Source organism: Lithobates pipiens, unplaced genomic scaffold, assembly GCF_037356315.1.
Source record: "Lithobates pipiens isolate NorthernLeopardFrog02 unplaced genomic scaffold, aLitPip1_a1.2 Scaffold_13, whole genome shotgun sequence".
Taxonomy (NCBI): Eukaryota; Metazoa; Chordata; class Amphibia; order Anura; family Ranidae; genus Lithobates; species Lithobates pipiens.
In genome coordinates, this window is record NW_027507718.1 from 27,409,993 (window position 1) to 27,432,502 (window position 22,510).

General features: G+C 45.3%; 1 protein-coding gene across 1 annotated transcript in view; it reads right to left on the minus strand.

Annotated features, from left to right (window-relative positions):
* The window catches only part of LOC143973984 (annexin A1-like), a 57,851-nt gene that overhangs the window by 25,369 nt on the left and 9,972 nt on the right, over nt 1-22,510 (minus strand). The window contains exons 2-3 of the mRNA XM_077474934.1: nt 19,495-19,572; nt 15,731-15,827 (exon numbers count right to left, since the gene is read on the minus strand). Coding sequence (XP_077331060.1) covers nt 15,731-15,827; nt 19,495-19,569 — 172 coding nt within the window. The 5' untranslated portion in view covers nt 19,570-19,572. The remainder of the gene's footprint in view (nt 1-15,730; nt 15,828-19,494; nt 19,573-22,510) is intronic.

The following is a 22,510-nucleotide window of genomic DNA, read 5'->3' on the forward strand; positions in this document are numbered from 1 at the left end:
ATACAATCTTCTTGCCCGTATACCATACGTCATACGTGCACGTTCACCTTACCTTTACTGCTACCCACCATGGTCTGTGGGTACCTCAGCCCTGAGTGTTCGTTTTTTAATTACCTGTCTTGATGCTGCAGGTTGCTCGGGCTCGCTCACTACATACACTAGGGTTGTGTCAGCATTAGGTTCACATTCATGCGCTGTTGGTCTTGTCATTTCTGCACTTACATCCTCATACTTGTCAGCTACATAGGGGTATTGTTGTTTCGTGTGTTGGTTGTCTGTTCTCTTTTCGCTTGATGTGTTTTCTCTGTTTAGGGTTTGGGGTGGGTTGCGGAGGAGGCCGGTGCACGTTCATCCCTCCACCGTCGCATGGGGGTTCAGTGCTTGGTTCTCGGCCAACCTCGTCAGTACAGCTGGAGCTCAAACGTGGGGCTCGAGAGTCGGTCCAAGGAACAGCTGAAACGGAAAGAGACCGAAATAATACCAAATACGGACGGGCCGGAGCCTGATCAACTCTGGATAAAACGGTAAGACATTTTCCTTAATAATTTGTCTACCGTTTAGTCCGCATCTGTATCTGGTTGAATTCTGTCTTGACATCGGCTTCCTGAGGCCTAAAAGACAGGTATATATCTTCTCTCGAGTCCATTTATATGAACCTGCAATTGTTTCTGGCCCGCCTGTATCCGGAGTGTTTTGTGTTTTGTTGGGGTTTGTCTGTTTGTCTTGTGGGAACCACCTTTTGTTGGGAAGGAGGGATTGAGTATATCATCACGGATGGAGGTAACGTGGTTAAACTCCTCTTGGGGTAATAAATAATTGTACCAAGAGTACGGGAATTGTACCAAGAGTACGGGAATTGTACCAAGAGGGGGCGTCACATACGCCTGAAGCGAGGGCGTGGGGATCCCGTGAGAATAGTCAATCCCATATTTCACCTTGGTTGCCACATTGATTGTGGTGATGTCATGTATGTCCTAAGTGTATTTGTGGATAGTTGTTCGGTATTAATGAGAACGGCTGGGGGTTGATTAAAAAGGTAGAACCGGGTTATAACAGAACTCTCCTCGGTTACAAACCCCTGTTCTCAAAAGCCCCGCATGTGATGGTATTTAGATTGAATGTGCATTATCCAGTGACATTTTTACTCGGCAAGACATTGGCAGTTATTGAGGCTGAGGCTAGATTAAGAGGACAGGGGAGCAAAAGGTGTCCCCTACAACCTCAGCAACCAGAAAACTACGAGGAGGCAGAGAAAGATAGAGTGGGGAATTTGGGTGTTGCACTGGGACGTGTTAGGGATGTTTAGAAAGGCCCATTGAATAATGGTTGTTGATTTTTATTGTATGTTTCCTCAATAACTGTCTTACAAGGGATCTTTTAACCACTACAGATCCGCGCTATTGCCAAATGACGGCATTAGCGCGGACCTACATTTCCGGGACTACGTCTATTGACGTCGTCCCGGATACGAGCGGCCTGCGCGCCCCCTGAGGGGCGCGCGCGGCGCGCTCTGTGATCGGCGAGACCGTGAGACTCGCCTGATCACCGATCCGTGCAAGGGGTCGATCCCGACCCCTTATCACGTGATCAGCTGTCAGCCAATGACAGCTGATCATGTGATAAAACGGAGCCGGTAATCGGCTATTATTCCTCCTCGCGCTGACAGCGCGAGGAGAGAAAAAAAAAGCCGATCACCGGCGGCCGTGATCGGGACATCAGTCCCGATCACGGCCAGCAATACAGCTGACCACCTGCCCCCTGCCAGTGCCCACCTGCCCACCGCCGTGCCATCCTGAATAAAAGTAAGTGCCCCCCATCAGTGCCCCCCATCAGTGCCCATAGTGCCCACAGTGCCACCTACAGTGCCACCCACAATGCCACCCACAGTGCCATCCAGCAGTGCCACCAACAGTGCCACCCACAGTGCCCACAATCTGCCTCAAAGGTGCTGCGACCCAGTGCCGCCCATCAGTGCCCAGCAGTGCCGCCCATCAGTGCCCAGCAGTGCCGCCCATCAGTGCCCAGCAGTGCCACCTATCAGAGCCACCTATCAGTGCCACCTATCAGTGCCCATCAGTCCCATCTACAGTGCCCATCCGTGCCACCCATCCGTGCCACCCATCAGTGCCACTTATCCGTGCCACCCATCCATGCCATCTTATCTGTGCCCATCTTTGCCCATCAGTGCCGCCTTATCTGTGCCCATCGGTGCCGCCTTATCTGTGCCTATTAGTGCCGCCTTAACTATGCCTATCAGTGCCCACCAGTGCAGCCTATCAGTGCCCACCAATGCAGCCCATCAGTGCCCACCAATGCAGCCATCAGTGCCGCCTAATCAGCGCACTTCAATGAAGGAGAAAAATGACCCGTTTGCAAAATTTTATAACAAACTATTAAAACATGATTTTTTTTTTTTTTTTTTTTTGCATCTTTTTTTGTTTGTTTAGCAAAAAATAAAACTCCGAGCTGTAACTAAATACCACCAAAAGAAAGCTCTATTTGTGGGAAAAAAATGATAAAAATTTCATTTGGGTACAGTGTTGTATGACCGCGCAATTGTCATTCAAAGTGCATCAGCGCTGAAAGCTGAAAATTGGTCTGGGACTGAGGGGGGTTTAAGTGCCCAGTAAGCAAGTGGTTAATCATCATCTGGTCTCACTCTCTCTGCCTTCACTAAGTGACTTATTACTAATGATTAGGGATGAGCTCCATTGCCTGTTCGCCTGTTCAGCGAACAGTGAACAATTTGGGCTGTTCGCAGCAAATTCGAAAAGCCGGAACACCCTATACAAGTCTATGGGAGAAATCTAAAGTGCTCATTTTAAAGGGTAATATGCAGGTTACTGTCCTAAAAAGTGTTTGGGGACCTGGGTCCTGCCCCAGGGGACATGGTTCAATGCAAAAAAAAGTTTTAAAAACGGCCGTTTTTTCAGGAGCAGTGATTTTAATAATGATTAAAGTGAAACAATAAAAGTGTAATATTCCTTTAAATATCGTAGCTGGGGGGTATCTATAGTATGCCTGTGAAGGGGCGCATGTTTCTGGTGCTTAGAACTGTCCCTGCACAAAGTGTCATTTGTGCAGGAAAAAAAGTCTTTTAAAATCACTTGCGGCTAAATTGTCGGGTCTCCGTAATACAGAGAACACTCAATGAGTGTTCTCTGTATTAGCCGACAATTCATTCATTCATTGATTAAAAAAAAAAAGCGTGGGGGTTCCCCTAAATTCAATTACCAGGCCCTTCAGGTCTGACATGGATATTAAGGGGAACCCCATGTCAAATTTTAAAAAAAATTGACGTGGGGGTCCCCCCAAATATCCATACCAGACCCTTCAGGTCTGATATGGATATTAAGGGGAACCCGCATCAAATTTAAATTTTTTTTTTACGTGGGGGTCCCCCTAAAAATCCATATCAGACCCTTTATCCGAGCACGCAACCTGGCAGGCCGCAGGAAAAGAGGGGGGGACGAGAGAGCGCCCCCCCCTCCCTCCTGAACCGTACCAGGCCACATACCCTCAACATTGGGAGGATGCTTTGGGGGTCTGTGGGGCCAGATTCTGATAAGCCCGCCGCCCGCAGACCCTCACAACCAACGGCCAGGGTTGTGAGGATGAGGCCCTTGTCCTTATCAACATGGGGACAAGGTGCTTTGAGGGGTCACAGACCCCCAAAGCATCCTCCCAATGTTGAGGGTATGTGGCCTGGTACGGTTCAGGAGGGAGGGGGGGCCGCTCTCTCGTCCCCCCCTCTTTTCCTGCGGCCTGCCAGGTTGCGTGCTCGGATAAAGGGTCTAATATGGATTTTTAGGGGGACCCCCACGTTAATTTTTTTTTTAATTTGATGCGGTTTTCCCCTTAATATCCATATCAGACCTGAAGGGTCTGGTATGGATATTTTTGGGGGACCCCCACGTCAATTTTTTTAAAAAATTTGACACGGTTTTCCCCTTAATATCCATGTCAGACCTGAAGGGCCTGGTAATTGAATTTAGGGGAACCCCCACGCTTTTTTTTTTTTTTAATCAATGAATGAATGAATTGTCGGCTAATACAGAGAACACTCATTGAGTGTTCTCTGTATTACGGAGACCCGACAATTTAGCCGCAAGTGATTTTAAAAGACTTTTTTTCCTGCACAAATGACACTTTGTGCAGGGACAGTTCTAAGCACCAGAAACATGCGCCCCTTCACAGGCATACTATAGATACCCCCCAGCTACGAAATTTAAAGGAATATTACACTTTTATTGTTTCACTTTAATCATTATTAAAATCACTGCTCCTGAAAAAACGGCCGTTTTTAAAACTTTTTTTTGCATTGATCCATGTCCCCTGGGGCAGGACCCAGGTCCCCAAACACTTTTTAGGACAGTAACCTGCATATTACCCTTTAAAATGAGCACTTTAGATTGTGAACGTTCGAGTCCCATAGACTTTAATAGGGTTCTAAAGTTCACACGAAGTTTAGGTCTGTTCGCAGGTTCTGGTGCGAACCGAACAGGGGGGTGTTCGGCTCATCCCTACTAAAGATCTCTTACTTCCTCATTGTCTATATCAACTTCAAGTCTCTAATTTTATCTTTCTCTCTCTCTCATTCTCCCTTCCTATCTTTCATTTAACTTGAGAATTGTGAAGGATGGGAAATAAACTGATTAGGCCCACAGAGGGCCATTTAGCTTGTGACTTGGTGTTGAAACGGGAGGGACAAGATGCCATTAAGAAGGGGGAGAAATTAGCAAAATATGTGAGACTGACATGCATTTGGGTGGGAGATTACAAGTAGACGAATGGCGCTCTCTCTCTTGAAAAGGAAAAGAGGCCTGTTAAAAGATCATGGCTTACTAGGTATAGCAGACTCCTGGTTTAAGGTTGCGAAAGCTATTGCTGAAGAAGGGTGGATTGAGGAAGAAACAAACCAAAATGGCCGTATTGTGTACGTGTACAAGAAATTAGGAAAGAGGAAGTTGAGTAGGCAGCCACTGCCCTATGATGGCGGCTGTCTTTCAGGAAATGAGTACCGCCCTTCGTCTACCGCCCCTCTGTCACAGACGGCACCTCCCCATACAGCCTCTACCACATTGATGGGATGGATCAGGCAGCATCACCAGTTTATACCAGTCCCACTCACCACAGCCCGGATACATCCGCAGTTCATGCCGGTCCTTCCCACCGTAGTCCTGACCAGACAAATCCCCGTGCACAGAACATTGTGGTGTCCAGAGGTATAACTAACATAGACACCAGTGCAACCACGGTCCCACTGGCCCCGAATACAGTCCCACCAAGACATAACGTTACATTCCCACAATATGACCCACATTCCGAGACTAACATGGGTTCAATGTTCAACGACTCATATGTGTCACCACAATACCCTTCCCAACCTCCTCACCCTTCTCAACACTGGCTTCAAGGACTTGATTCACACTGGCCTGTACTTGGGGGAAGGGGTCTAACACGACCCCCCATTGGCCAACCACCCACACACAATGGACCACCCCCAGATTGGTGGCTCCCCTGATGTATGTAACTTTCACTCTCAAGAATGCTGCCAGCCTGGTTGCTGGCCTGCCAGACTCAGAAAAACAGCCCATGGCTTTTTATAGAAGGATTGAGTAGATCCAGAAATCATATAGTTGTGCATGGTGGGATTTAAAAAGTTTGTGTGAAATAAAAGCAGGGGACTCCTACTGGCCAGTAATGGGAAAATGCTTTAATGAGAATATACGGTATGACCTCGATACTTGGAATTCGGGGGTCAAAATCGTGGCCCAATTAAAAACATGGGCTCAGGATCGCTTGGCAGATCAAGCGACCGGTATACAGGATATGACACAAGATAAGGGGGAAACAGTTGAGAAATTTCATACCAGAATTACACAAGTGTTCAATGACCTGGGGTTCGGCAAGCAGATCAAAGCACACGTGCAAATGCTGACTGCTGCCTTTGTCTCAGGTCTTAGGGAACCAATCCAAAAGGGTCTGCTTCTAGCACGACCAGAGTACAAGACAATGGAGAGTGATAAGTTGTTGTTGGTGGCAAAAGGTTTAAAATCAGCACAGGGTAGTAAAAGAATTACTCCTCTCATGATGGCCTCTGGTACACCATATTTGGACCGCCCACCAAGACCAATGCCAAGCCTCCGAAGAGACTGGAGCCTAAATCCAGTTTGCCAAAGCAATGGGACTCATCCTGGACACGTGGATGAAACTCCACCCTGACATTGTCCTCCTTCAGTATGCTGTGTGCGAATACCTTCGGTGACGCCTCCATATTTTCAGAGAGCCTCCTCCACTACCTGGCTGAACAAGGTTGTAAGGTTTCAAAGCAAAAAGTCCAGTGGTGTAGAGAGAAAGTGATTTTCCTAGGTCATTGCATCTCCCAAGGCACCCGACACCTCACTGAAGAAAGGGTTGCTACAATCAAGGCCATCCCCCTGCCTCAGAGACAGAAGCCGCTCCATGCTTTCCTAGGACTAATCTCCTACTGCCGTGCTTGGATCCCAGAAGCCTGCCTTTTGATGCAACCACTCTACGAAGCTTTGAAATCCGACCCCTTCCTGCTTTCACCAGAAGCTGTGAACAACTTTAAAAAAATGAAGAAAATCCTTTCGACGGCCCCCGCTTTGGGCCTACCTGACTATGGAAAGACTTTCAAACTGTTTGTCTCAGAGAGACAAAGACATGCCACAGGAGTTCTAACCCAAAACCATGGCAGTAGACTCAGACCCATTGGGTACTACTCTGGCCAATTGGACTCAGTGGTGAGGGGGGGACCCTCCTGCCTCAGAGCTGTTTTTGCGGCCCAAATTCTCCTAGACAAGACTGCAGACCTCGTTCTGGGCCATCCCTTAACCCTCCTCACCCCGCATGACATCACTGCCATACTGAACCAGACCCAGCCCAGACACCTGTCTTCACAGAGGCACCTCAGACTTCAGTGTGCCTTGCTTCTCCCCGACAACATTACCATCCATCGATGTAATACTCTCAACCCATCCACTCTGCTTCCCATTCTCGGGGGGGGGGGGGCTTTTTGGAAGCTGATCCTCACCAAACTGCTCATGACTACTTTGAAGTGATGAAGATGGAGACACACCTATCGACAGTCAGTGAAACAGCCCTTGAGAACCCTTACCTGACAATTTTTGTGGATGGTTCCAGATATGCAGATGAGGCTGGACAGTACCACACAGGATATGCAGTCACTACTGAAGACACAGTTCTATAGGCCTCAGCGTTACCCCCCTCTATGTCTGCCCAGGAAGCAGAACTGCAAGCTCTAACTATGGCATGCAAATTGGCCGAAGGCGAGCAAGCCAACATTTACACAGACTCGAGGTATGCTCTGGGAGTGGCCTGCGATTTTGGGATCATCTGGAAAATCAGAGGGTTCCTGACGGCTGCAGGAACACCTGTGAAACACAGCACAGCTATCAAGAACTTGATGGATGCCTTACTTCTCCCAACACAAGTAGCCATACTTAAAGTAAAAGCGCACGGCAAAATGGTTTCCCGAGAAGCACGAGGCAATCACCTGTCAGATACTGCCGCAAAGCAAGCAGCAGATGGGACGTGAGAAGTGGTCAGCAGAGTGAATGCAGCACCCATCCTAGACGATCCAATAGATGATCTCGAAGAGACAGCGCAAACGGTTATGACTCTGCAAAACCCTCCTGTGAGCAGAACTTACCTCAAGGAACAACAGGAGGCTCTGACAAAGAAGAAAAGGATGTGTGGATCAAGAAAGTAGCCACAGAAGTTGAAGGAATCATGGAGTTAAACAAGAGACCGTGCCTGCCACGGACAATGTTCCCTGCAGTGGTACAATGGGCCCATGGTGCCTCTCATCTGTCGAAAACTCTGATGAATGCCTTAATCAACAAATACTACCTAGCCCCAGACATCACCCCACTTACCCTTGAAACACTTGGCGAAGGCCCAATACCCCTTCCAGCGGATACAGATCGACCACGTCCAGATGCCAAGAAGCGGCCGATATGACTACACTTTAACGGTCATTTGCATGCTTTCGGGATGACCGGAAGCCTATCCTGTGGCCAACATGACCGCCAAGACTACCGCAAAAAGACTCTTGTCCTAAATAGTGTGCAGATATGGTGTCCCGGAGGTTATAGAGTGATCAGGGGCTGGCTTTCATGGCCTCAGTAACCAAAGAGATATGGACAGCCTTAGGGGTCACACTAGCCTTTCACACCCCGTACCACCCTCAGAGTAGTGGGAAGGTGGAGAGACTAAATGTCACAATGAAGTCCAGGATGCTGAAAATGTCTCAGGAAACAGGAATGAGTTGGCCAGACAGCCTACCCATTGCCCTGTTCAGTGTCAGGTGCACCCCAAGGGGAAATCATGGTTTGTCACCCTATGAGATATTGTTTGGTTCAGCCCCCAGACTGTGTTGTTATTTTCCACAACAGTTGCAACTACAATCTGATCTATTAACTGATTATGTGACTGCTTTATCTCGAGAATTAACCCGTATCCATGTGCAAGTGTTTTCCTCTATCCCAGATCCTGAATTAGACATGGGATCGCACAGGTTAAACCCCGGAGATTGGGTATTGGTGAAGAAGTTCGTGAGGAAACACACCCTTGAACCCAGATACGATGGTCCTTTCCAAGTCCTTCTGACAACCTCCACATCAGTAAAAGTGGCCGGAAAGAACTCGTGGATACACGCATCCCATTGCAAGAAAGTCCCCGTGCCCGAAGAAGAAGGAGAGGCTGAGGGGACCAAGCCATGATCCTGTTTATCCATTTTATTGTGATTTATGCTCAGGCCCAAGAGGTGGCCATAAAACAAAAAGATGGTATGACTCAATTCCGGTATAACTCATCTAACACACGTGTTGCTACATTCATATCCCCTTATGGTAGGATACTGGGCACAGACTATTCAGTCAGAGACATAGGACTGGATCCGGGAACCTTGTATGTGTGTGTCACCGACACTTACTGGGGTGGCAACTGTGATTATTGGGGAGCAGTGGGTTGGAACACTGGAGATACAAAATGGGGATACGACCCCGAAACCACCAAAAATATGAAAGACAAGAATGGGAAATCACTTCTAGACAGAATGACAATTAACAAACAACAAGGACGGTATGCTGAAAAGGAGTTTAGACTGACCATTGAAAACCCCAGCCCAGGAGACAGCGGGACCTATGTTTTCGGTATATGGTGGGAAAGTGGGTATTACAGCGATAGGAAACCTTTCCAACTAAATGACATGTTCAACAATCCAGAATGGACAGGTTCCCAGTTTGCACCTAACTCTAACCCCCTGAGGCCCCAGATGCGAACAATAGGGGACATGGTAGCCATAGCCTACCTTTGAGGATACTATGGCTGCAGAAACCGGATTCTCAGCCATCCAGAAACTTGAGGACTTGTCCAGAGAGCTAAAACAGAAATTCAGGGCTCACCAATCCCTGGGATCAGTATTTCACCTGGATAAAGGGGGGGTGGCAGGGATTGTTGACCCAGATAGGAATAGCTATCCTGGTAATGGCGGCTATAATCTGCTGCATTCTCCCCTGCATCAGGAAATGTGTGGAAAAGGCAGTTAATCAAGCTACCCCTACATTAGTGAACCAAGAAACCCCAGACGATGACTACGATGTTTATGTTAGACTTGGAGATGCCTATGATGACAGTTATGTGTTATGCTCCGTTACAGTCACCCTCCCCCGAGATGCGACGCTGTAGGGCCATAGGGACAGACAGCACCTGGCTACATTTCACCAGCTGTATCGGGGGGGGGGGGGGTGAGCTAGTCACTGCCCTTTCCCTATGTACAGCTTAAAAGAGTTGCAGAGTGGAATGATAAGCCGGTGGTTTTAGGTGGTCTTTTAGTATGAGGGACAGTTTAGTGAAATAAGCATTTCAAGGGGGGAACTGCAATGGATGTGATCATGAGTGTTATAAGTGAAATGCCTATTTCTGGTACTCTTATAGGTATAAGTGCTTATCTTTTATTATCAGTTATCAACCTTAATCATAATTAAGATGTCTGCCAGCTTCTCACTTCATGTGGAACGAAACTGCAAGGGTTAAAAAGAACGTCAAAAAAATATTGCGCCTGTTTTCGGCAACATGAGACTACACCCAAGAGGAAGAAGGGGCTGAAAACGTTTCCCTTTTTTAGACATAACCCAGCTAAAAAGCTTATACCCCGTCACAATAATGAATATGTATAATTTGTGGTTTGTACACGCTGTCTTTCATCTAATTCTTGATTTGATAGTGAGTATCTGAATACTGAACCGCGTGTGTGTCAGTGTTTGACTTCAAGTGTGCACACTTATATTAAGGATTCATTTGGCCAGGGGGACAGAAACAAGATATCGGGCTTTTCTAGTCAGGTTCCAAAACAGTAGCACCCCATCTTTAGGGGTGGGACCATTCCAAACTCTTAGCTCAGTTATCGCTGGGGTACCCTTTTCCCGGCCTCAGCTGGGGAGCAGTATTCGGGTGGTTATTCCCAACTCTGTTCAACCACTTCCATCCACCAGTGCAGCGCATGTTTCGTGCAGGATTCTTCAACCCGGTTCATGCGGTTTCTCTATGCGCTCTTATTTGTTAGTCAGGATGGTGGGGTTCATAGCCCGTTAGGCTTGCACTGAGGTTTCAGCTGTGGCTCCTGTTCTTCTTAGTGTGCCTTCAGATGATGTTGGAATTTCTCACAGTGGCTTGTTGAACTGGGGGCAGTGGGGTCCCGGGTAATCAATCTGACCATGGTTCTTATCCAGATTTTGTGGTGGGCTTCTCACAAGGCGGGATGGTCTCATAGGTTCATGTCTCTGGCTTTTGCTGGGTATTGCATCAGCAATTTGGCCTCATCTGCCAATTCCATGAAGTATCTTTCAGGTGTCCAGTTTTCTGGACCTACAAACTCCTGTCAATCTGTCCATTTTTGCGGCTCACCCTCTCTAACTGTCAAGGAAGGGAAGTCGGGGATGTTCTCTTTGGCACGCGGATGAGACATCTCCGGGAGGCCTTGCAGAAAGGTCTGTGCAACGCACACTGTACACTGTACCTCTTGTCCACCTCTTGGAGCATACGCTGCGTGGAATAATGGACAGGGCACTTGAGGCAGAACAGAGGCAGTTGAACCTGCCCAAGAACCGCCTTATATGTGACATGCCCACCAGGTGGAACTCAATGTTGGCCATGCTGCAGGGGCTGCACACGCAGCAGAGGGCCATCAATGAGTACCTGTGCGACTACGGCACCAGGACAGGGTCAGGGGAGCTCGTTTTTTTCTCACCACGCCAGTGGGGCATGATCAGGGATGCATGCACTGTCCTGTCACCATTTGAGGAGGCCACAAGTATGGTGAGCAGTGACAGTGCATGCATCAGTGACACTGTACCTCTTGTCCACCTCTTGGAGCATACGCTGCGTGGAATAATGGACAGGGCACTTGAGGCAGAACAGAGGCAGGAAGAGGAGGACTTCCTTGCCTCTCAAGGCCCCCTTTATCCAGACAGTGTTCCTGCTGTGCCACCCATCACACAGGAAGAGGATGAGGAGGAGGAGAAGGATGATTGTGTTAGCATGGAGGTGGAGGCTGGCACTCAGCATCAGCAGCAGCAGCAGTCTTGTAGGGATGATTTACAGTCCCAAGAAACCCGTGGACTTGTACGTGGCTGGGAGGAGGTAACTGCGAATCATGTTGTCCTTAGTGACCCAGAGGACTCCGGACCGAATGCCTCAGCTAACCTACGCTGCATGGCCACCCTGATCCTGCAAAGCCTGCGGAAGGATCCTCGTATTCTTCGGATCAAGGAGAGGGACCATTACTGGCTGGCCACTCTCCTTGATCCACGGTACAAGGGTAAGGTTGCCGACCTTATCTTGCCCTCGCAGAGGGAGCAGAGGATGAGACATCTCCGGGAGGCCTTGCAGAAAGGTCTGTGCAACGCGTTCCCAGAGACTGGGAGGTTACAAACTCCTGGTCCTGGACAACGTGTTGCTGAGGCATCGGTCAGAAGGAGCGGTGGAGAAGGTGGCCGTCTGACCGATGCGTTGAGACAATTTTTTAGTCCGCAGCCCCAAGGTATGATCGGTTCCAGCAACCATCGCCAGCGTCTGATTTACATGGTGCAGGAATACCTAGGGGCAAGGTCAGACTTGGACACCTTCCCCACCGAAAATCCTCTGGGTCTTGAGGATGGATCACTGGCCAGAGCTTGCACGGTATGCAATTGAGCTACTGGCCTGTCCTGCATCCAGCGTTCTTTCAGAATGCACCTTTAGTGCTGCTGGTGGCTTTGTTACCGATCACAGGGTGCACCTGTCCACCGACTCAGTTGATCGACTGACCTTCATCAAGATGAATCAGTCTTGGATCACCCACAGCTACCAAGCACCTGAAGCTGATGTAACCGAATAATTTTTTTTAAAATATCACATCCCTTCAAGACTGCCTATGCTGATGCTGAGTGACTGTCCTGTTATGTTGATTGTCTATCCTCTTCCTCCTCCGCTGATATGTTGGAAGAACATTTTTGGTTCTGGGTGATGCCACCAGCCCAATTTTTCAGCCCCTGTTTGACAGGGGCGTTTAATTACAATTTTTGATGCAATGCTTTGTAGCAGGGCTCATTCCTGCACCACAACTAGATTATATGGGAGAGGTTGCAGTGTCGTGGCACCAGCACCAGTGCCTAAGGCCCAATTTTTCAGCCCTTGTTTAACAGGGGCGTTTAATTACAATTTTTGATGCAATGCTTTGTAGCAGGGCTCATTCCTGCACCACAACTAGAGTATATGGGAGAGGTTGCAGTGTCGTGGCACCAGCACCAGTGCCTAAGGCCCAATTTTTCAGCCCCTGTTTAACAGGGGCGTTTAATTACAATTTTTGATGCAATGCTTTGCAGCCAGGCTCATTCCTGCACTACAACTAGAGTATATGGGAGAGGTTGCAGTGTCGTGGCACCAGCACCAGTGCCTAAGGCCCAATTTTTCAGTCCTTGTTTAACAGGGGCGTTTAATTACAATTTTTGATGCAATGCTTTGCAGCAGGGCTCATTCCTGCACCACAACTAGAGTATATGGGAGAGGTTGCAGTGTCGTGGCACCAGCACCAGTGCCTAAGGCCCAATTTTTCAGCCCGTGTTTAACAGGGGCGTTTAATTACAATTTCTGATGCAATGCTTTGCAGCCGGGCTCATTTCTGCACTACAACTAGAGTATATGGGAGAGGTTGCAGTGTCGTGGCACTAGCACCAGTGCCTAAGGCCCAGTTTTTCAGCCCTTTTTTAACAGGGGCGTTTAACCTCCCTGGCGGTATGATTCAGTCTGGAATAAGGTGCTGAATGCGGTACAATTATTTTGCATGGAAATCTGGCTTTTATTTTGTAGTCCTGTAATTCTTAGGAATAACGTTCTTAAATCTGTTCAAACCAGAGTCTAGCAGACATCCCGGGTATGATAAAGTTTATAATATAATAAAGAATAATAAAAATTATTCAATAATGTAATCAAATCCTAAAACACTGAAAAGGGGACACTTTTTGGTTGCTATGGACAATCTCTAAATTCCAGGCAGAAAAAACTGTATTTATAATATAAAAGTGCATGCAGGGCATTGTACAGACCACTAGGGACAAAGGGGGTGTGTATTTTTTAATACAGCAAAAAATATGTGTGTGCTATGTGTGTTTTGTGTGTTTTTACTTTTTTGAATTTGCCGCCGTTCTCCGCTCCCGTGCGCCGTAACGCCGCAGGGAACGGAGCTCGGCGGCTTTCTGCACTGTGAATCGAGCGGAGGACAGCTCGATCACACGGCGTGGAGGACATCGCTGGATCCAGGGGACGAGGTAAGTAACTCTCCCTGTGTCCTCCCCTGCATCAAGCGATGTGATCCCGAGTCTGGCTCGGGGTTACCGCTCCTACTAGTAAATTCCTAACCCAAGCCAGACTCGGGATTACAGCCAGGGAGGTTACAATTTTTGATGCAATGCTTTGTAGCAGGGCTCATTCCTGCACCACAACTAGATTATATGGGAGAGGTTGCAATTTTTGATGCAATGCTTTGTAGCAGGGCTCATTCCTGCACCACAACTAGATTATATGGGAGAGGTTGCAGTGTCGTGGCACCAGCACCAGTGCCTAAGGCCCAATTTTTCAGTCCCTGTTTAACAGGGGCATGTAATTACAATTCTTGATATAATATTTCACAGGAAGGCCCGCTCCTGTGCCCACCCAGAGTAACTGTGAGGACTTATAGTGTTGTGACACCAGCACCACAACCACCAAAGGTCAATTTTTCTACCACTGTTCAACAATGGCATGTAATTACAATTCTTGATATAATCGTTCACAGCAGGGCACTCCAGCGCCCACCAAGAGTCACTTTGAGGGCTTACAATGTTGTGGCAAAACCAACACCTTGTTCCGCCATTTCTGCAGAGCATATAGGGCAGGCCCCAACTTTCAAGCATCCAACTTACAAACATCTCCTACTTGCAAACGGAAGGAGACAACAGCAAGTGAGATGAAAAAATACGGACGGCAAAACAAATTATACAGGGGTGATAACCCTTCCCTATGTTTTCCAAAAAGCTTAAAAATAGATTTTTTGACTGGAGCTACACTTTAAAAATGTACCAGTTGAAAATTACAAACAGATTCTACTTAACACAACAAACCTACACAGTCCCTGTCTTGTTTGCACCGCCTGTATACTGCTGTTCTGAGTATATAGGGCCTGGGGGCCACACGTATTTCCTTTTTTTAATATGGGTACGGGGTTCCCCTTAATATCCGTACAAGACCCAAAGGGGCTGGTAATAATGGGCAGGGAGGGCTACCCATGCCATTTTTCTCAATGATTTTCAACCATATTGCAGGAACCAGATATAACATTAAAACCGCAAGCAGTTTTAAATGATGTTATTTCCGTTAAATGTCATTTTTTGCAAGCACTGTTCTAAACACGGGAAACACGTGGCACTTCACAGGCATACTATAGACACCCCCCAGGCACAATATTTAAAGGAATATTTCACTTTTTTTTCACTTTAATCGTCATTAAAATCAATTCTCCCGCCAAAACGGCCATTTTTAAAAACATTTTAGGCATTGACCCATGTCCCCTGGGGCAGGAGCCAGGTCCCCAAACCCTTTTTAGGACAGTATCTTGCATATTAGCCGTTAAAATTAGCACTTTTAATTTCGAACGTTCGAGTCCCATAGACTTCAATGGGGTTCTAAAGTTTGTACGAATTTTCGGTCCGTTCAAAAGTTCTGGTGCGAACCGAACCGGGGGGTGTTCGGCTCATCCCTACTGTCCAGCCAGGCCAAGTCACACCTCAGGCCTTGGTAGTTAGGGTCATTGTATTTCCGAATGAAGACTCTGACTACAAGTTGGAAGGATGGCCGCAGGCTAGCCTGAATATGTGGGAGGAGTCTGAGGGCTTTAAATCCCTCCTCCTCCATCAGAGCCTTCGTTGGCTCGTTTCTGTGTTCCCACCCACCCGTTCCCCCATACTTTCATAATTTCATTTACATTTCATACATATTCATTCAGGTATGCCCTCTTTTAGGCATACTGTCTAGCCAGGCCAAGGCACACCTCAGGACTTGGTAGTTAGGGTCATTGTATTTCCGAATGAAGACTCTGACTACAAATATATATATATATATATATATATATATATATATATATATATATATAAAAGCTAAAAACTCTTACCTTTTGCTGTAATTGCCTTCTCCAGTGCACTGGCATCCTCCATGGGATTAACCCTAGGTTTTGCCAATTCCGCTCCACCTTGTAATTCATGTGCATCCTGGGGGTATTTTTATTAACATGATATTACTGGGTGTTAATTGTAATTAAATAAAACAAAACACTTAATGGGTACATCATTTGCAAAATTGATGCAAAGGTAGAAATCATACAATACTTCCAGGGATTTTAAACAGAAGCAAATATTCCAAAAAGCAATGGCAGAAACTTAAAGGGGTTGATATACTGAAGGCAAATAGACTGTGCGTTATGCAAGTACATTTTCCCCAAAGTTAGTCACTGTGTTGAAGCTTCAGGTAGAACTGTATGTAGGCAACACTTTTTTTTCATTGAATAGAGTAAATAGAGAGGGTGAAGCATTTTTGCTTGAATATTAGGTGATGGGAATCAGAGAAGTTTCACCACATTCACTAAGCTCTCGGGAAAAATAGTGCAACTGCACATCAAGTCAGAAATAGTATATATTGCTGCTTACAGGAGGTTGAGACACTGGCAAACAGAAAAATAGACCAGCCATATACAGTATAAACTCTCCTCTACCCAGCATTCCTCAGGTTTTGCTAGTGTTCTAGTGGATTGGATGCCATTTCAACTCTAAAGAAAATAAATGAACAATTTCTTGTTAACCTTTTATCTTCATGGAATATTTTCCTTGGTGATTTTAATCAAATTATATATAAAGTTGCGCTGAAATTACATGAAAGATAAAAGTGAAAAATCAAGTGCAAATTATTGAGATTATAAATCAAAAAAACATCCTGTGTAAAGTTCAATCAAGAAAGGAAGTCTTTTTGTAATAAGGAACTCTCTGTTTCCAAGGAAAACCAATGGATAGGAAAATCAATCCTTTTTATGAATTCAGTGTAATCTTCTTACAAATCCAAAGCTGAAAAAAGTTTGACCCTTACCACAATGGGTGGACTCCCAGTCAATGGAGTCGTTAGCGCGAGCAGACAGCCCTCTGCGGGGTTCTTTTATGTGTAATCCATTCCGTTGTACTGCTAAACGCATGGATAGATGTGGATCATTCGGAAGTAATCGGCATAGATTACAACAATTCCGTACGTCCTACTTCCCTTCTCGAACACCGTAGATAGTGGTAATCCGATCTCTCTGTACGCCTGGAGTTTATTTATAGCTCCCCAGCGAATCGTCCGATGTCAAGGTTTTTCAATACGCAAACCTGTGGTAAGACCTGTGGTAAGACACAAACTACTCGGGCCTCTCGGCCACGAGTAGAAGGAAGGGGGAAACAAAGAAGGACTCTGATCGTGAACATACCGTTTGGCAAGCAGGAGGATGTACGTTTTTACGAAACATGTCGGGCTGTTTGTGCTGATACCACCACGCTTAGAATATTCCCTAGCACGGGTGTATATTTGTTCTTATTTTTAACCGGTTTTTTATGCATATATATTTTTTTATTTGTTAGAATCAGACCGATTCGGTCATACCTTTGGTCTATTGGTCTATTGTATATTAAAATTTCTTCTAGAATCTGACCTATTCGGTCATATCTTTGGTCTGCTGTATGTTTAGAAAAAGATATATATTGTTTTTATATTTTTTAATAAAATTACTGCTTGCCAAACGGTACGTTCACGATCAGAGTCCTTCTTTGTTTCCCCCTTCCTTCTACTGGTGGGACTCTCTGGCCTGTGTTGGCGGGGGCAGTGACTTTATTAAGTCAAACTATGTAATAATGGATAAAATCCCTTATAAAGGATCCCTTCATTGCTGGGGTAGGCTCTCGTTTTATAGAGCACTTTATGCAAATGTCTCGAGCTTTACACTTTAATCAAGATAGCTTAATTTTTAATGTCCAGTCATTCATAAGGCACTCTCTCCCTGTGTCTGGGATGTCATGATATGTCCAAGAGACATCTGACTCAGTTACCCTTCAAGAGACATTTTTTTTTAGACCTGCACTTGAGAACATTATTAGCAACACTGCTGATGGTCAGAGTGTGCTCCTAATTTAACAAAGGAGATCTATGGAAAGAGTGGAGGAACCCCATCCTTCTTCATCATCTACTACAGCAGTAGAAGCAAATAGGTTTTCAGAGCCTACCACTCACTGTGGGGCTCAAGACCAGAGGTCATCTAACCCTCTGGTTATCCTTTTGCATGAAGGTGCAGCCCTCTTTACACTTGTTGTTCATCTTGCAGGGATCATTTACAGTTTATCTTTAGAACAACTGGGTGTCCAAGTCACCCTCTGTGGCCTTTAATCTAGACATTTGACTCAGACACCTCCTTAATCTGTCCCTCTTGACTCTTCTGATATTGCTGCACATCACTGTACATCTTCTCAGGGTTAGCTAGTCTCACTACAACCTGGGACCTCTGATTTCTACTTTGGTAATAGTTTATCTTGACAGTAGGATCTCATACATTTCACACCTCCCTGAAGGAAAGCTCTGAGGAACCTCAGAGTTGCTTGCACCCTTTGTGGTACTTGATACCACTCTTTACTATCACTCTTCAACGGGGATTTGTTTCTCAGAGGGTTGACCCAATGAATTTTCCTTTGACCACATCTTGTTGTTTTGTCAACTTTCCTCCCATTTAAGTAGTTTGCTTTTCCTTTGCTCTTGGTGGATTGTTGGTTGGTCCTCCAGACTTTCACTGGTGGGGGGCTCGTGGTATAGGAGGCAGACGTTTCCTCTTGGTGGTGATTCTTTTTCCTGCTCTAGAGCATTTCTGTCCCTTTCCTTGTGTGTGGTAGTTTCCCTCTCTTGCAGGGGTTTCACCTAATTTACCTTTGACTCTGGAATTGTTTCTTCAGAAACCGCTGTAATGTGGATGGTTCGCAGATTTGTTTGGGCAATAGCTATAGCCCATCCTTCAGTTGGACTGCTTTTGAAAATCTTAGCTGTTTCTGAATTGTTGTGCCCTTTTTCTTCTGGTCTATTGAGGGACACGGGTCCCACCTCTCTATTTTTATTTGACCCTACTGGGATCATTTACTAAAACTGGAGAGTGCAAAATCTGATGCAGCTCTGCATAGAAACCAATCCATTTTAAAAAAATTTTTTGTCAAAGCCTAATTGAACAAGCTGAAGTTAAAAGCTGATTGGCTAACATGCACAGCTGCACCAGATTTTGCACGCTCCAGTTTTAGTAATTCAACCCCTATGTACTGCTCACAATATTGATGCATGCTGAGTAGAGCAGGGGTTATGCTGGGGCTGGTATACAATTCTTATGGTGAATAAAACTTTTTTTCTTTGTACTCAAACAGATATAACAAAATATTTTAAATGCCCTTTTAACAGACCAAAAGAGCGCAAATAAGAGGAGTTTATTTTTTCGGTTTACATACACTTTAAAAGTACAAACTCTATACTTTTCTCAAAGCTATCTACTAGCTTTGAACCACAGCAACCTGTCATTCATAGATTCATTATAAATGTTTTCAACTATGGAGTAAATCAATGAAAATTATTACAATACCAGCCAAAGGGCATTTTTAATCTCCTTGTCATTTTTCAATATGTTTCTCCAAAATTGCGGTTGTGGAAATTGTATTAAAATCTTAAATAATTGACAATTAAATTGCGAAGTACATTATATGGTCAACATACAGTAAGTGTTACATTGTACATGGGCTATTTCCATGACATTTAGTACTCCCATGTATCTAGTTTAGGTTTGCAAATCTTTTTAGCATATATTATATTAGTGAACAATACAGTTTTACTTACAGTGCATGTCTCTTTTATTTGATGGCTAGCCTGCAGCATTTGCTGAACCACAGAGCAAGTTGCTTGTTGCTCCATTTTCTGAAACAACAGATAAAAATGCAGTAAGTTTATAATATAAGAATGACAAAAGCAATTCAGTATTGAATGATTCAGAGGGAAGAGAATAGATCAGTGCCCCCAATGAAGCAAAAGTGTGCCCTTTTCAAGAACATAAGGGGGGAGATTTATTAAAACTGATGCACACAGAATCTGGTGTAGCTGATCATAGTAACGAATCAGTTTCTAGGTTTTATTTTCAAAGCTTAATTGAACAAGCTGAAGTTAGAAGCTGACTGGTCACTATGCACAACTGCACCAGATTCTGTGTGCTTCAGTTTTAGTAAATTTCCCCCATAGGGTTGCATACAGAGCTATAGGACATAGTAACCATTATTTAATGTAGAGTGTTTATGGAGGAATAGAACATGTTGGCTAAAGAGTATAATTTGAAGCAGTTTTCCCAAGTTATATGCACGCTTTTATGAAAGCCAACGTTTATTTAGTCTGGGTTTAACCAGACTTTACGTCAACATGCAAGGCCCACTTATATTCCACCTCCCCCATGTAAAAATACAGCAATACTTATGAAAAACACACATTGAAAGAAAAAGATAAAATATGCTTAACTTATATCCTGACTTCTGCCCAGGAAATCTAAAATAATGTTTTACCCCTTTCCAGCTTCTGTGATTCTGTGCACCTCAAAACAATTCCCCTCTATGTAATAGAGGTGAAAAGAGGAGAATATTTTTGTAATTCAAATCAAGAAAGCAGCCTTGGGTGACAATGCTGCTCCTCCATAGATGCAAGTGTTGTTGTGTGAGTGGACAACTAGGTAAAAATGTAAGAAAAGGGTCTGAAGAAATAAGACAAATACAGACACTACATCTAGACTAATGAAATGCACTATAATACTTTCTTGTAATTCTCCAATTTATTATATATTTTGGCTTAGATACCCATTAAGGATTATTAAGCAGTGAATAAGGGCTATACCTTTACTCAATCTAAAAATATATATATATATATGTGTGTATACCTTCCCTATTTTTAGCATTGGTCAAGACATCACCTGCCTGATGTATGATTTGGTCATTGCCTTGAGGTTTCTACATTAGGTGAGGATTTGCATGATTTCTTGGCAATATTTTGTAAATTCCTCTGGATATTTATCATAGCAGCACATAAATTGTGTAGCATGGTCCCTTGATCTTGAACTTCTGCTGTCATTTTGGGTCTTGCTTTTTTCCCCGGAAGACGTCTTTTGATGACCAAACGCTTTTGGCAGAGCCTACTACTGACGTCATTGCGTTACAGGAAGTGGATGTCTATGCCAGCTTGGTGAATGTATTTTACATGGGTATTCTTTTTAATAATATGGGAGTGTATTTCTTTGCTTAATAAATACTTATAAAATACCAATATAGCTCTAGAGTCCAGTGAGTCTTAAAAGGAACACAAAAAAATCCATAAAAAGGATAAATCCTTAAAATTCTGAAGTGTTCACGAAGGAAGGAGTTAACTCGGTGTGGTATGTAATGAGCCATGCTGCTCCGTCAACTAGCGGGAGAACAGATAAATGCAAAGATAAATTTGAAAGACGGGGTTCAGTGTTAGGGCAGAGGAGAAAGGAGGTACATTGGTGGGACAGATGAGCAGGGGGTTACAGCGGTGGGACAGAGGAGAAGGGAGTACAGAGGTGGGGGCAGATGTTCAGAGGGAGGGGTGCAGAGAAGAAAGGAGGTACATCGGTGGAACACATGAGCAGGGGGGTTACAGTGGTGGGGCAGAAGAGCAGGGGCAACAGAGGTGGGACAGATGTGCAGGAGGTACAGTCGTGGGGCAGAACAGAAAGGGGGTTACAGTGGTGGGGCAGATGAGCAGGGTAGTACAGTGGTGGGGCAAATGAGAATATGGTTCAGTGATAGAGCAGATGTGCATGGAGGTACAGTGGTGGGGCAGATGAGAAAGGGGGAACATTGATAGAGCAGATGAGCAAGGGGGTTACAGTGGTGGGGCAGATGTGCAGGGGGTTACAGTGGTGGGGCAGATGAGAAAGGGGGTACATTGGTGGGGCAGATGCACAGGGGGTTACAGTGGTGGAGCAGATGAGCAGGGGGGTTCAGTGTTGGGGCACATGTGCAGGGGCGTACAGTGGTGGGGAAGATGTACAGTGATGCAGCAGATGTGCAGGGGGTACAGCGGTGAGGCAGATGTACAGTGATGCAGCAGATGTGCAGGGGCTGATCTGAAATGTAGAGTTGCAGGAATTGGGACTGATCTAAGGCGTGAGAGTGCAGGATGTTACTTTCTCATTACTAAAGTAGTTTACAACATTTAGTTTCTAAAAAAATCCTATTCGTGATTAATAGTGTGAAGTTGACTTTTTTTGTTTTAAAATCGTAACGCCCAATTTGTTTGAAAATATTTTTCGGTACACTGTGCTCAAAAGGTTGCCTACCCCATCCTTGTGCAATACTGTTTATTGTTTAGAGATAAAAAGCATCAAAGTAACACTAAACACTCACATTTAGTACAGATGCGTGTCTGTGTAAAGCTGTGGTGGCACTCCGGAGTGCAGTGGTCCAGGTTGGATCTAGGGAAGACTGACAGTCAGAGTTCTCAGTGTGTTACCACACGCTGCCGACAAGCTGGACATGAAACGCACGCTTACAATGAGGATCCTCTAATGACAGAAAGATTCAGCCTAGATGCACATCCACATAGTCATAGGGTAGAGAGAGCTGATGTCCGACGCTTTGGTTGCTATGAAAACCCATTTCAGAGGGTGTGGCCTCCTTCTTCCATGCTCTCTGAAACGCATTGTCAAAGCAACCCAAACACACTGAACTTTTACTGTCAGTCTGTCCTGGATCCAGCTTGGAGTACTGCACTCCAGAGAGCCACCACAGCTTTACACAGATGCGCTTCACATCTGTACTAAATGTGAGTGTTTAGTGTTACTTTGCTACTTTTT